This window comes from Thamnophis elegans, chromosome 4 (assembly GCF_009769535.1).
Source record: "Thamnophis elegans isolate rThaEle1 chromosome 4, rThaEle1.pri, whole genome shotgun sequence".
NCBI classification, from domain to species: Eukaryota; Metazoa; Chordata; class Lepidosauria; order Squamata; family Colubridae; genus Thamnophis; species Thamnophis elegans.
Window position 1 is genome coordinate 78,292,767 of NC_045544.1, and position 16,796 is coordinate 78,309,562.

Below are 16,796 nucleotides of genomic sequence, written 5' to 3' on the forward strand. Positions count from 1 at the left end.
GGAACATGCCTTCCTCCATTCCACTGATCCTTTTAAACCTCATTTTCATCCCCGCATTGCCTTTCATTCTTTGCTTCATTTCTTCTTTCCGTTGCTTCCTCCCTCTTTCTTTCGTGTTTTTGTTTTTCTCTCTTCTTATTTATATATTGTTGTTTTAGACAGTATGACTTCCTCCAGGAATCCCTTAGGTTCTTAGCTGGATCCTTTTTGCGTTAGTCATGCATGTTAGTCTTGGTAACAGTATGGACACTTGTGTGCCAGTGAGGAGGGGAAGATAGAGGAGCAGAGGTGACCAAGTAGGAAAGGAGGAGGAATGTCTCAGACAATGGGAGCATTCACTGCTATCATCTGAGCAGCACGTAAAAGAAAGAAAGTAGCGGCCAGCAGAGAAAAGATGTGTGTTGGGTGACAGCAGAATTTCCTGGAAGGGCAACTGCTGGTAGGGAAAGAAAGAAAAAATGTTATCTCATGAAAATTATCAATGGTTTGCAAACAAATGACTGTGGAATGAAAGGATAATCTCAAGAATTCCAAGATTATACCCACCAAAACAAAATAATTGGATGTACCGGTAGTCCCTTACCCTACAAACCAAAATCGGGGCCAAACTTTCAGTTGTTAAGCGAGACATTTGTTAAGTGAGGTTTGCCAATTTTACCAAAGTTGTTAAGTGAATCATTACTGTTGATAAGCTGGTAAGATGGTTGTTAAGTGAATCTGGCTTCTTTGTTGACTTGGCTTGTCATATGGTCACAAAAGGTCACATGATCTTGGGACACAGCAATGGTCATAAGTATACACCCTAGCATCTAAATTTTGATCACATAATCATGGGATGCTACAAAGGTTTAATGTGAAAAACAAATGTAAGTTACTTTTTTCAGTGCCATTGTAAGTTTGAACAGTCCATTAAATGAACTGTTGTAAGTTGAGGACTACCTGTACTGAAAGTTGAAATCACATGAAAACAAGAAGACACGTAGAATCCTAAATGTCTAGTTTTACTGTGCAAGCTGAATATTTCAGAAACTAATGTGTTTTAGATGTTATTGTATTGCACTAACCATAACCATTTTTTGGCCATATTAGACATGTAAAATAAAAGATATGTTTAGATTTTGTCTCTCTTTCAGATTTTTATAAAACAAATCCATACTTTTGAAGAGTAGAACAAGTATTAAAAATATTGTCCAAGGACAATGGTCAATGAACTAATGTAGAAAGCTTCCTCATAACAGGCTAGGTATAACTGTATTCTTCTTTGGTCATATTACACATGTACTATATCCACACTTTAAGAAGGATTCCGAAACAGTGGGATGGGATCAGTGGAGGCTAAGAAAGATGATCAGAGGACTAGAAACTAAGCCTTCTAAAGAGATGGATAGCATGTTTGCCTTGAGAAAAGATGTTTGGGAGGGGATGTGGCTGTACTCTTCAAATGCCTGAAAAGATGTCACGTAGAGAAACATCAGGATCTGTCCTCTCTCATTCCAGAGTGCAGTACGCAAAATAAAGGATGAGATCTGACAAGAAGTCATATTCCAGTAAAACATTAGAAAAAGAGTTCTTAACATTTAGTTCTGTTTGACAGTGGAAGCAATTATCCAGAAAGGGAGATAGCTCCCCTTTTCAGATAGGTTCAAACAGAAATTAGACAGCCACTTTTCTGGGATGGTTTAATCTGAAATTCCTGCATTGAGCACAGAGGTTGGATGTGATGGCCTCATCCAAATTAATGATCCTGTGATTTGTTCAATCACTCAACAGTGCCTTTTTCAACAAATAAAGACTTTCTGGGATCTAATGCAGAAAGATCACTTTCCTGTCATTTGGTACCTGATCCTATTTTTTGTTTGTTTGCTTGTTTGTTTTATTAAGCTAGAAATGCCAAGGATTAATTCTGGACATCCTACATACATATTATTATAGATGGCCCAGTGTTTCCTTTTCTCCATTAAGCCGAACTTCACAAAATAATCTAATCATGTTCTGCTTCAAATAAATATATCGATTAAGGATACTTCTCAAAGTGAAAAGAATAATCTCCTCCCTGACATTAATTCTGTTGCCCTTGGCATAGGATAGGTGGGGAAATCTGAAAAAAGTATACCCAGGGAAAATGTATTTATAATTTAGGAAGACATCTCTTGTCTCAGACTACATAATAAAAATCAATGCATCCATCATCCATCCATCATCATAGTTTTTTATGCGTATTATTATTGAATAATATTATTTTGTTTTGTATGCTATGGCTATGCTACAATCACCATTTTCCTGGGTCTGTAGATTCTAAAATTTCAACTTCTTTGGTAACAAATTTATCAAAGAGACTGAGGAATAATAAACATTTCATTATTTTCTGTACCTAGGAAATTAAGAACCATGTTGGGCATCAACATTAACCTGGGACATTACAATAAATTAAATGAGCTTGATACATTGCAGCCAATAATTTCTATGTCTCTCTGAACAAGTATATGCTGATTATGAATAAGTATATTCTTATTATGTATAAGTATATTATTATATGTAAACATACATGTTGATTAATATATGGTACATAGCTTTCTCAATTTTTTCCCCTTGAACTTGGGATGCAGTGACACATACAATTCATCAAGTATAATTACCTTTATTTGGGACAATTGGCTTTCTTGGACAATCACCTTTTTTCAGAGTAACATCATCAATAGCAATATCTCCCTCAGAACCTGTCCCACGGGACACCTTCAAAGATGATCTGAGAGAAGAAAAGATCAGACTTAGAAAGGTTTTAAACATCTAAAAATTTCACCTCTGAATAATATTAGTTTGCCTTCCTGTGATGCTAAAGCCATTAGTCCCCAAAGGCCACTAGATCCCACTCAACACATTGTCTACATGCCCCCAAGTTTCCTAGAACTTTCAGTCTTGAAATGTCCCCAAATGGGCCTTGGTGGGGTGTGATAACTGACTCTTATGCTCCCAGATGAGATATAATTTAGACCAGCTTAAAACAAACAACAAAAAAGAGAGAGATGTGATATTTTTTGTCCCAAATGATCTCTTCTATATTAGATTGTTCTGCAATATTCTGTTTGTTGCTATTGTTAAACTAACTTGAGACAATTAATGAATCTTGGTGAAATTTAATGAGAAAAGAAAATTTAGCTCTTCTTTGTTACAATCTACATTTTTTTTAGAATTCTTTTTGACAACTGCACCTTTTGGGCTGTTGTAAGGCCTTGTGTTTTTTTTTTAAAATGTTTCAGTTTATCAGTGAATTGTCTGCAAGGTGTTGCTGAGCCGATAAGGTAGAAGGCTGGAGGCTTTAAACAACCTCCTGGAAGCCATTTCAAGTTTCACATCCAGGCCCTGCCTCTGCACTGGAGCTTGATAGTTCCGTGTGCCTCTTTCTAATCCCAGGATGATTTCCCCTGATATCCACCCATAAACTATCTTACAATTTTTTTGCCAATTAAAATGTGAAAACAAAAAGCAAAAGAATTTCAATATTGCAATATTGCTAGTGTGTAACATTGAGGCATATGATTGAGGCCTTCCTTCCGTCCTTGAGAGATAGACAAATAAATGAAACTTTATTTAAAAAGTTACTATAAAATGCAACCTCCCTTTTAACATTATATATTAAAACACAGCCAGCATTGATAAGCTAAATTGTAGAGCTGCTCTGATACAGTTGGCAACTAAACAAGAACATATCCAAGGGACGGGTCTTGATGTCACAATGACACACATGCAATCTTGGGGGATTGCTGTCGATATCTCTGTTTCTGGACGGTCCTTTTGGACCTAAACTGTTGTGAATGAACAGTGATAGAGAAGAGCATGTCCTGCTGATCTCAGGGGCATCGCAAAGCCCCCGATTGATCCAGGAGAAAGCTCCTTTTGCCAGCTATAAGAGAAGCAGCCAAAATGGCTGCAGAAGGTTGGGACAAGCCTCTGAAACAGAAGCAGTACAGGAGTGGTGTCGAAATGGTGAGAAAAATGTTTGTTATTAGAAAAGGGAAAACCCAAAAGAATTGGAATTTAAAATAAAATTGAAGAAGAAAATAAGTGGCGAATTAATCCTGGTTTAAGACTATTGTGTTATCTTTTCTACCTTAACTTTGTTTGTTTTCTATGTATGGACTTTTTACAAATGCCTCTTACTTTTAAACTGGACTGGTCTATTTTTTTCTTTTTCCTCTATATTTTTTCCATTTTTTTGTATTCATGGATTAAAAGCTTCTTCTCTCGCTTGGATGAAGCATAATTTTTACATATTTTTTCTCCCCCCCCTCTCAGAACTTGGTGTTTACAGAGAGAGGCGGAAACAAATGGAAAGAGGTAACACTGCCATCTAGTGGCTAGAGGCTTGGCAATATCTGATAAAGCTATAAGCTTTGTTTACTGAAGGCTCAGTGGAAAACATTTTGTTGAAGGAAAGAGAAAGCTTTGATTTGAAAAACTCCACTGAATTTGTTTGACCTAAAAAGTCTCGGATGTTTTTGCAGTGTTTATAAACCTGGAAAATGGCACAACATGAAGAAGAAAAGGCACTAACTTTGCAAATAATTTTCTTAGAAATTCAAAAAGTTTTAATAATTACAGAGAGAATTGAAAAGAGACTTGAAATTATAAATCAAAATACAGAGACATATGAAAGTGATAAGAAAATTGTTGACACTGACAGCAAACTGAAAGTGGAGGGAAATGACAAGTGTGAAATACAGAAAGGAGAAATCGATGAACTGGAACTATATTTCAGATGTCAGAAAATAGATGAAGAAAGGAGAGAAAAATTGGCAGAAATAACGAGAGTAATCTCGGTAGAAGCACTAATGATAACAAAAGTTAAGCTGATAAAAAGAGCAGATAGAGGGTTTCAAATTCTTATAAGACATGCAATGAACAAGTTCTTAAAAGAAGTCCACATAAGACTTATCAAGAAAACACTTAGAATACAGACTTTACTGTATTACTGGCAAGAGATGTTGGACTACACTACCTCTGGAAGGATACAGGAAATGAAATGAAATGTCACAATAAATGTTCGTTAAATGTAGTTAAAGTTTGAGTGCTATGTACAATGAAATAATAGCTATAGTTAAATAAATGATTAATAATGATAACAAAGCATTTATATATATTAGATTGATAATATGAAACCTTATACAAACTGTAAGTGTGATCATGGAGATGATGTTGAAAAGCCTTTTTATTAAATATAAACAATTCTATATAGAATAGAATATAAAGATGTAATATCATTGGATGATTTCAGGATGATGTAATAAAATGTCATAATATAAATTTTCTTCAAATTTATATGCCTTATGTTGAAAAGATGTAATAATAGCTAAGCCTAATAGATGTTTAATAATTATAACAATTTGTATACCTATATATTAGATTGATAATACTAATAATGGGGAAAACATGGATTTGGAAACTATTAGAGAATGTTATCAATGCTAAAATGATAGAATGGCTTAGAATTAGGACGAAGCATAATAATAATGTATACAAAGATATCTTGATTGTCAATATGTCAATATTCAATTTTGATAGAATTCAAGTGATGACTATGGAAAGGACACAGAAATATTTTGTAACCAATAGACACACTGTGTGTGGTTGAAGAGGCTTTTATGTTGTATGTGTTATGACCCTGGTCTCAGGTTGCTGTTGCTAAATGCCAGATCTGTGGTTCATAAAGCTCCCCTCATCCAGGACCTAATTATAGACGAGGGGGCAGATCTGGCATGTATTACTGAAACCTGGCTGGGCCCGGAGGGAGGAGTCCCCCTCACAGAAATGTGCCCAGAGGGTTTTCAGGTGCTTCATCAACCGCTACCCCACAGAAGGGGCGGAGGAGTGGCCATTGTTATCCGACAGTCTTTAGTTCCTCGTAGGATCCCTGCCCCAGAGCTTGTTGGGTATGAGTCCTTGCTGGTGAAGATGGACCTTGCGGGTCAAGTGGGCTTGTTGTTGATGTACCTGCCTCCCAACAGCGTGACAACAGCCCTCCCTTGCTCCTCGAGTCAGTAGCCGAGCTAGCAGTTGAGTTCCCCAGACTTATGATACTGGGGGACTTCAACTTGTCTTCGCTCGGCGAACATTCTGATGGAGCACAGGAGTTCATGGCTTCCATGACAGCCATGGGCTTGACCCAAGTAATCCAGGGTCCGACTCACTCAGCGGGTCACACACTCGACCTCGTATTTCTCTCGGAGCAGTGGAGTTGTGATCTTGGTTTGAGGGGTAGTGAGATCTTACCCCTGTCATGGTCAGACCACTTCCTACTGAGGCTTGACTTTCAGAGACCAATCCCCGCTGTAGGGAGGAGGAACCAATTAGGTGGTTTCACCCCAGGCGTCTTATGGATCCTCAGGGTTCCAGATGGCGCTTGGCGTTATGCCTGATACTCTCGCCCACAGTCCGGTGGAGACCTTAGTTGCCACTTGGAACGCAGTAGTGTCTGAGGCTCTCCACCGGATTGCGCCTTTACGGCCGATCCGTAGCAGTGGATCCAGGAGGGCCCCTTGGTTCACCGAGGACCTCCGGGAGATGAAGCGCCAAAAGAGACGCCTAGAGCGCCGCTGGAGGGCCAGTAAATCCGAGTCAGACCGAGCACTTTTGAAAACCTGCATCGGAGCATATCTATCAGCAATACGGAACAGCTAAGAACCATCACATTGCTGCTCTGATAACGTCCGCTGAGTCACACCCTGCCGCCCTTGTTTAGGGTGACCCACTCCCTCCTAAATACGAGGGTTGCGGATAACCCCTTACAAGGTAGAGCAGAGGAATATGTCCAGTTCCTCGCGGACAAAGTTGCTCGGCTTCGGATGGACCTGGACTCCAATTGCGCAGAGCCAGCCGGGGTACCGGGGGAAGGTCTTGAACAACATCTCTGGACTGACTTTCAACCTGTTGCTCCTGATGAAGTGGACAAGGCCATCGGAGTGGTGAGTACTGCCACTTGTGTACTGGACCCATGTCCCTCCTGGCTGGTCGCGAACCTCTCACTCCGACGGTCCTTGGAGGAAGCCAATTATCTGGACGCCTTTCAGTCGGGATTCAGGCCTGGCTACAGCACAGAAACCGCTTTGGTCGCACTGACCGATGATCTCTGGAGAGCCAGGGATGGAGATCGCTCCTCCATCCTAGTGCTCCTTGACCTCTCAGCGGCCTTTGATACCATCGACCATGGTATCCTTCTGCGATGGTTACGAGAGGTGGGAGTGGGCTGCACTGTTCTTCGGTGGTTCTCCTCCTACCTCTCAGACAGGTCACAGTCGGTGTTAGTTTGGGGAGAGAGGTTGACCCCTAGGCCCCTGAAATATGGGGTTCCTCAGGGTTGGTCCTATCCCCCCTTCTGTTCAATATCTACATGAAGCCACTGGGTGAGATCATTCGACGGCACGGGATAAAATACCATCAATATGTGGACGATACTCAGTTGTATCTGTCCGCCCCGTGCCAACTCAGTGAAGCGGTTGACATGATGTGCCAGTGCCTGGAGGCTGTCAGGGTCTGGATGGGAGTTAACAAGCTTGTACTCAATCCAGACAAGACCGAGTGGCTGTTATGTTTCCTCCCAAGAATTTGGCCAGTATTCCATCACTCAGGTAGGGGGGTGAAAATTACGCCCCTCAGACAGGGCGTGCAATTTGGGAGTCCTCCTGGACCCACAGCTGACCTTAGAACATCACCTATCGGGCTGTGACCAGGGGGCATTTGCCCAGGTTCGCCTGGTGCACCAGTTGTGCCCCTACCTGAACCGGGAGGCACTCGTGACAGTCACTCACGCCCTCGTGACCTCAAGACTGGACTACTGCAATGCGCTCTACATGGGGCAGCCTTTGAAGAGTATTCGGAGACTACAACTCCTCCAGAATGCAGCCGCGCAAGTGATTGTGGGTGCACCTCGGTACACCCACGTTACACCTATCCTCTCGCGAGCTGCACTGGCTACCGATCGGTCTCCGGAATACGCTTCAAGTGCTAGTTGTAACTTATAAGCCCTTCATGGTATTGGACCTGGGTACTTGGAGACCGCCTGCTGCCAATTACCAACACCTCCCATAGAACCCGTTAGATCGCACAGGGTTGGCCTCCTCCCGGGTTCCGTCTACTAGCCAATGTCATCTGGCTACCACCCGGGGGGGAGGGCATTCTCTGTAGCAGCTCCGGCCCTTTGGAATGAACTCCCCCGCGGAGATTCGGACCCTCACCTCTCTCCAGGCCTTCCGGAAAGCCGTCAAAACCTGGCTGTGCCGGCAGGCCTGGGGTTGATGAGTTCCCCTCCCCTCTCGACTTGTATGCTGTATGACTCTTGTGTATTTTAATTACGTGTATTGTGTTTGTATCCCCTTTTCCCCTTTTGAGTTGTTCACCACCCTGAGTTCCTCCCGGAGAAGGGCGGCATACAAATAAACTAAATCTTAAATCTTAAATCTGTTTGTCTGAATATAAAAAAAAATTATTAAAAAAGAACATTTCCAAAGGCATTGGAAGATGGTGCTATTCTGCTACAAATAGCAGATTCTCCCTGTAAGATGGAAATGCTGCAATTCATTATTACGAACTGCACAAACACTATATAGAATATTTCCATGTCCAGCCTGAAGAATGGTTAAAAAACACCACACAGAATTCACTACCTTCACTACCTTGCACAGAGAAATACAAGATAATTAGTGCAATATAAAGAACCAGCAATTAAATGCCATACAATTCCTGGCCTCTTCCTGGAAGGCAGTTGAAGCAGATGTTTCCTGTGCTTCAATTATCTGGATTTAAACAAAATATGTGTGGACTGATCTTAAATCCTACTCCTTTCCAGAGTAGGTCCAACAACTTCTGTCTTTTTTCAAAAAAGACCAAGCCCTTCTTTCTATCTGCAGGAGTGTCCATGACAGACAGCATCCCTCCCACACAGAAGTTAATTCTGCATGCCTGAGGTTGTGGGAAGGTAAATTGGGTGTCAGAATAGGTGGCTTGTTTGGGCTGCAGTCACAGCAAATGTGTCACATGCAAAAGTATGGGAATACCCAACCTTCTACTCTGCAGGGCTGGATTGCCCTGTTCACACATTCTGGCTTCATTTCTGAAGCATAAAGTAGCTCACATGCCAACAGCTTGGCACAGTGGGAGCTTTGTCACTGGAAGCTTTCAAGAAGAGATTGGGCTGCCACTTGTCAGAAATGGTGTAAGGTCTCCTACTTGGGCACAGAGTTGGATTAGATGACCTACAAGGTCCCTTCCAACTCTGTTAATTTGTTACTGTTACAGTACCTCTATTTTGCAATGAAATCCAGTTCTGCATGCCTTTTGTGGCCAATGTAAAGGGGTGTTAAGGTTTGGGGGGATAGGATGAAACCATTGGGGCAGTGGTGACATCTCTTATTAGAACGGGTCACTGCTCATTTGCCTTTTGTCCCTGCCTTGATATGAGGGAGGCCACCCCAAGAGCGGCTCGAGGAACAAAATGAACTGCATTATCAGCTTGGGTGCTAAAATTTCCGTAACTCGGGCTGCTGTGAAGGCCAGAGCTATCCTTCTCCCCCTGTACTCCTGACTTTGGAATCACAGGGGGCTCCTTCATTCTCTGAGCTTGACAGTTACAGCTTCATTAGCCCATGCCACCCGTGCTGTTCCCATGGTTACAACACTTTACAGGCAGCGAGGGCAGAGGCCCTTCACCTCCCATTCCCTCAGGAGCAGAGCCAACCTCTGCATTCATGTCCCATTATGCAGGAGAAGACTACAAGCCTGCCATTACCTGTCTTCCGATGATATAAAGCCCTGCACGAAGCCTCCTCACACTGTTCACGTACTCAGTGGATATTCAGCGTTTCTGCCTTCCTATTTGCTGAATACTGTGATGGGAGATTTTCAGAATAAAGACCAGAGGGAGATCTGTGTATTACAGCTGTGAAATTTCATTTGCCCCTAACCACTATGTGCTTTTATTTTACCTTAGGCAAGTGTGGCCGGGGTGGGCATTTGAAAATGTTAATCTGTAATTCCCTTCTATTCCTTGCTCATTCTGCAAGTCTGAGGTTTGTAAAAAAGATCTACACAACCTCGGCACTTATATCTATTTCAGTACGTACCTTTTGAACATTTAGAAAACAAGTGTGATGCTTTCCCTTTATCCTCGATGCAGAGTTTAAATACTTTTTGATTTTTCTTTTCTGAGCCATAAAACTCCAGTGTAATATTAAGGGAAGTGAAAAGAATCCATCCGACTGCTAAGTTCTGATCTGCACATTTCTCTAGAAGAGGCAGATCAATTCAGGTTGAAAAGAGATTCCTCCAGCATTCCTAGTGGCAATGATATTGTGTGTGTATATTTATGTGTAGGAAGCAAAGGGCAGATTTTTCATGCTCAGCTGCTCTGTTTCCATAAAAAAAGGACTTTGTCTGTGTATGAATACTATAAATGCACATTTGTTTCCAATTTTCTGTCTTGTTCTATTTTCTGTAAGGCAGCATTTCTGTTGTAAGAATATTCCATTCTGAGATCAATACGTTGTTTTTGGAAAAATGCAATATTTCCCTCCTAGCTAACACACTGATTGCTATTAAGTTGGCTACACAGAACCTGGCTGGCAACATACTGGCCACATGTGATGTATATGATGTGATGTAATACTATTTTCTCTCTGTTTTACTCTTTTGTGAATTTTCCTGTTCATTGTCTGGAGTTTCTCTTAGGCAGTGTGGTATCTATATTAATCCTGCAATGGAATACTCCTGTAGAAAAAAAAAATCCCTACGTCGCTTTCAGTTATTAGCAGCTCTTTTCACAGTGCAAACCTATATGTAGCTATTTAGAGGGAGGTCTTACTGAATTAAATGGTACTTAAGGCCAGGTAAGCGTGTATTAGCCATAATTCTCCCCAGCAAAACGGCTTCCCCTTCTATATATTGGTTATATAGAGCCTGGTGTTACATTTTAGTCACTAAGTACTTGGAAATGTTCCAGTTCTTCTTCAATTCTCATAGCCTGATGAAGGAGAAATGAACTGGATAGAAGGGAGGAAAATGTTGATTATATAAGCCTCATGACACACCCTCTAATGAAAATGAATCCCCCCTCTCTCTTACCCACACACATTGAAGCATTGCTTTTTTATGCCCCTCTGCAGTCCAACCTATTCAGAGACACTTCTGCAAAAGGAAAGACCATCCCCAGGCTATGAGTCAACAAGCTGGAACAAGCTCATACCAACTGAATGGTAAGAAATTAGTTGCCCATCCCAATTGTCATTACACACACAGCAACAGTTGAGCTACAAGCAATAAGCAACAGGCTTACAAGTAACTAGATTATTGTTTTATGGCACCCCAAAGTACAGTATATTGCACACTTTAGTGCTAAGTAAAAAAAAAAAAAAGCAGCAAATGCTCATGGCCTCGCCCAGTATAAGCAGCATAACAAATCATTCATCAACAAAAATAAGATGCCAGGAATAAAATTTGCAATAAAATTCTTAGGGAATAAATACCTCTGGATTTTAACACACACACAAAAGCTCAGAATAATAAATGGATATGTATGGCCCTGTTCATTCCTCTATATGGTTCTATTTATTTTGCAGATGCATATGAGTTTTATACTTGTCCAATATTTACAGATCTGAAAAAGATCCCCAAGAACAGGCTTGCTAAGATTTTGGTGTTTTTTTAAAAAAGCAGCACTGTTGATATAACAAAATATATCAATTTGCTTTATACTCTGGGAGTTTAAAGTCTGGATTTCAGGTACCAATATTAAATCAAATAGTTCACACAAATTCTGAACATGAATAGAGTTCATTTACCCAATAATGCTAGGTAAATATGTTTTTGTGCAACTTTATATGAACAAAAATTCTATCTCTATGCCATTTGCACCATAACTCTGTTTTAAAAGACCATAACCGAGTTTTCATCTATATAATGAAAGAACAATCATAAACATGTCTAGTTCTTAATAGTAAACATAAACTTTTGTGCAATTTATACATGCTTCATATACTTCCAAAATAAAATAGACATTTGAAATCCCACCTAGAGATGGAATAGCACTTATAAATCATCTTTGCAGAATCACAGTGTGCAACGTGCTCACAAACAGCTCAGAAAAATTAATGCACAGTGGTTAAATTTTGCATAGATTGAACACACCACCACAGAATCTTTCACGAAACTATACAAGATTCCATAATAATGTTTAACACATACCTATGTATAAGAGGTAAGATTTATCTAGCTATCCTGCTTTACTTCCTACATAGCCTCCCCCCCCCAGCAATGTACAGACTTCCCCTCCCTCAGATTAAGAGAAATTTCATCCATTGATTGTGACAAAAATTGACCTACTGGCTTGTCACCCAAGCATGATGTTGTAGGCTGAGAGTGAGTGCTGATTCTAACGTCATCCAGCTAGCTTTCATGCCTAAAGTGGAACTAAAATTCAGAGTCTCATGGTTTTCTAGCTGGACCACTAGACCAAGCTGGCTCTCAAAGTTTTACTCCAAATAGTTATGGGTCAAGACGCTATTGAACATGGTAAAGCAAGGATGCAGCCCAGATAAATAAATGGCACACAGGATATCACATTTTCCAGACTGTTTATAGCATTTACAGTAGAAACACAGTATGGATCTGAACATTTCTATTTAACAGATAACATTGCATACATTGGAAGAGATTTGCTATTATGGATGGTTCCATAGTTGACATGTGACATTGCAGTGAATCAGAAGTAATAGTTCCGAGTTTCCTCCACATTTCTCATTTCTGATACTATCTAGTAATATGGTTATAAAACATGGCATCACTGTGCTACAAGTTTCCTCATGTAACCAGTTGCTGTTTATTGGAGCATGGATACTTTCAGCTGAGTGGTGGTCATCTTAACAATAAGCACCACATCATCCTTACATGCATTCCCACCAGCTGAGACTCAAGTCAAGAACATCCTACATAGAAATACTTTGGTACCAGGATCACTTGTATACTTTTCATAACTATAAGAGGTGGGGATAGGAAGCTGCCTTATCCTTATGAATCTAGCTCCACCCAGCCAATGGCTTACTAGAGTTCCAGATATGAATTCTCTTCCAGCTGTATCTGGTTAAGAATTGCAGTTATGACTTCTGCATGCAGAGGAGGTACTGTACCACTTAGATACAGCCTTTCCATATCTTTTTGTCACATGAAAGCAGAAATAGTTCCTCTCCTATGGAGCAGGTGGAAGATTATAATGTGAACTTCCTGACCAGGTCATGGTTTGCACCAGGAATAATAGCCACATAGTCCATAAGGAAGGGCTGATATTTTTGACAGTAGCTACATCCACTTTTCCATATAAGAACCTATTCAACAATGACAAAGCCCAAGTAACTGTTCAAGCCACATATTAGTGCTGATGTATTAAGTCCTATTATGAAGCAACAAGTTTGGGCGGGGAGGGAGAGAGCATGGCTCCTCAGCTACTTTATTATAGAAGGCCAGAAAGAGGGTATTCTGTTTTTCTTGAACTTGTGATGATGCACATTTTACCATTCACCAATCTTTGCCTTAAGGTTTGCTATACTAAATCAAGACATAATAGCAGGTATTATAGGATCTGCTTACCTGGAAAGGTCCTGCAGGATTGATGGGTACATGTACTTGCTGCCACATATTTCCTTTGTCTCCTTTGAGTGACAAGGCTTGAGTGGGTTGCTTATTCCTCACATGAACCAGGAGATTTAAGATCCTATAAGGGAATGGCATGAAACACTGGAGTCATACTGTGCAATTTTTTGTGAAAGGATCAATTGACATTTGCATCTATATTAGATCTTGCACATAGGTTCTTTCACTGAATGCATAAGATGTGAGTAGGGGCTATTAACAATCTATATATCTTTCATTATTGCAATCTTGGAGTAGAGATATACATTTAAATGTCTTATGCATTGTTTCCCTGAAGAATTCTAGTTAATTCCCAGTTATCCCAACGTGGGTGCTCTTTATTCATTCAGTAAGTAACATCCCACTTAATGTTTGCCTCCATTCTCTCCTCCTCGTTTTTTATGCTGATAAGGAAGATCTAACGAAATGAACAGGTTGCAGTCCTTTATTACTATCAGGATCTCTGATCTTGGTAGGGGTTCTAGTGTCTTGGACCACAATATCTACATCTAGACAACCTTGGTTATAATTATTCTTCAGACATTTGCCACCATGATGAGGGAAACAAATTGTGACATAGATTTAAGAAATGCAGTAATGAAAATTGACACTGAACTGTTTGTAAACCAAACTAAGATCAACTGCAGCTATGATATTTACTAGCACAGTAGGATAAGTAGAAATCTCTTCACTAAACAGAGGGTTAGATTCAATGGTCTAAAATACCATTTCCAACTCAATGAATATGAATTCAGGTTCAGTTAACACTCCCTGCAGAAATTCTTTCCCAGAATCATCCTGTAGCATACACCTCTATAATAGGCATCTAAGGAGCATTAAAGCTATAAAATATGTGTTTAATAGGCTTCTGGTCTGGCAGACCTTATCAAAGAGCAAGCTCCAATGAGCAAGCTCTTGTCTGCACATATTGTTTTCTGAAATGAATGTTTATTTAATTGATTTCCAAACGATCACCATGGGAAATGTGCTAGGATGGCCAAAGCTATACAAAACTTTGCATAGAAGACAATTTCCAATTGCAAGGTTGTGAAGGCTTGAGAGATTCACAGCTTGGCTGTTGAAGGAAGCAGATACTACTAAGTTATTGAGCTCATAATTTTATATACATACTTTCCTGGAAGTAAGCTACCTGAAATCAGGAGGAACTAGGGCAGTGTTTCTCAACCTTGGCCACTTGAAGAGGTCCGGACTTCAACTCCCAGATTTCCCCAGACAGCATTCGCTGGCTGGGAATTCTGGCAGTTGAAGTCCAGACATCTTCAAGTGGCCAAGGTTGAGAAACACTGAACTAGGGTAATGGGAAGACAGCTAGAATGGCACTTGCAACAGAACTTTCTAGAAAATGAATGCCAAATTTGTTTGTTAATGGTAAGTGCTCTATAGTAGCATGATGGCTGGCCTATGGCTGGACAACCCAGTTTGAAACTTCAAACTCCACTTAGCCATGAGATTACTAGATGTTGTAGTTGAGTTGATCTCAAAGAATTACTCATGAAGGTAAAATAGAGGAAAACATGCCATCCTGAGCAGCAAAAAAAGAGGTAAATCTTATTTTTATTACAAGACAATGCTTCTCCTGAAAATCTATTTGTCCTTTCTCCCTTAACTCTCTAAATTTCATGTACTTTTTGACCTATTATAAATTACTAGTCATTCAAGACATGCTAAAAAAACCTACATAAAATCCAGATATTCATTGATCTCTTTAGGAAAAATGCCATCACTGGGGTCAAGTCACAACTTGTCTCTGTAATATCCAAAATTAATGATTAAAGAAAGAAGTCTAAACAAAGAAAAAAAATCTGCTTAAACCCACACTATTCTTAGATTGTTTTCAATTTTTTTCTATGTAAGAGCGACTTTATGTGTGCTTGTTGGCATGTGAATGAGTGTTCATAGGTATAATTTACTTCACTGTGGTAATACAAGCATATATCTGTAGATTGAACTATTAGTGTTAAACCAAAGAACGTAATCAATTTGGCCACCTATTGAGTGTAACTTGAAGGAAGGAGAAACAAGTTACCCTGCTCTGGGACACTGTGGAGATGAGCAATTATCATTTTACTTGCTTTGCATTATGGATAGGCTGACTTTTCCTTAAATAGGAAATCTGATTAATATGCTTTAAACCAGACGTTTTGGGTTTGGTGATTTACCTAATTTAAATCATTCCACTCTAGAACCAGCTACTATCCCTAACAGCTAAGAAGTAAAAGATTTCCTTGACATTATTCCCCAGATTACTGTTCTGAAGAGGCAGACAGCACTATTACACAGCAGGCAGATTCTATATTACCACATAAATGTGACTGAAGATCGCATTTTCATGGCTAGCATTCTAATAGAACCCAAATAAAATAAAATAAAATGGAACTGCCATATTTAATTCTGTCAATCAAGAAACATATTAATCAGCTCCAAGAGGATATTGTAGGAATGTGGGCCAACACCCAAATATTTGAGTTGTGGTATACAATGAATGTAATAACTTTTCTTCTGCTGAGATCTGAGTATATGTATGTATGTGTGTATATATATATGTGTGTGTGTTGCATTTGTGCTGATACACACACACACACACACACACACACACACACACAATTGGCCTCAAGCTAGCAACAGAGAGAAGGGATCTATATTCTGTCCCAACATTCCCTTAATTAAATGCACATGCATGCATGTATACACATATAAGCACAACAAGTTGTCTCATGGACCACAGAAATAGGTGTTTTAAGGCTGCATTTGAAATAAGATCCTTTTCTGCAACTTTGGAGCCCTTTCTAGCTGAACTACTAGATTTCAGTCATCTGGGGTTAGGTAGGGGAACATACATAGAGAAAACTATTTCTTAAATCCTTTCCCTTCTGCCTGTTGTCCTCTGCCATGTTTCCCCTGACCCAATTTCATCCCTGTACACCAGGGTCCCTACATTATGCTATTATCCTTGGGCACTGGGGCTCTTGCCACTTTCCAAGCCATTAAGCCCAAGTCACAGCCAAAAAAAGTTTGCTCATCCTTTATGTTCAGTTTATCTGCATGAAATCTGTTCTCCCACTACTAGAAGAAGTTAGTCCTTCGCAACTTGGGTAAAAGGCAACCAT

The 16,796-nt window shown here is 40.1% G+C and overlaps 1 protein-coding gene across 1 annotated transcript in view; it reads right to left on the minus strand.

Annotated features, from left to right (window-relative positions):
- Positions 1-344: 344 nt before the first annotated feature.
- The window catches only part of MDGA1 (MAM domain containing glycosylphosphatidylinositol anchor 1), a 334,259-nt gene continuing 317,807 nt past the window's right edge, over positions 345-16,796 (minus strand). The window contains 4 exon segments of the mRNA XM_032216752.1: positions 345-436; positions 2,637-2,727; positions 2,729-2,746; positions 13,627-13,750. Of these exon segments, the coding sequence (XP_032072643.1) occupies positions 345-436; positions 2,637-2,727; positions 2,729-2,746; positions 13,627-13,750 (325 nt within the window).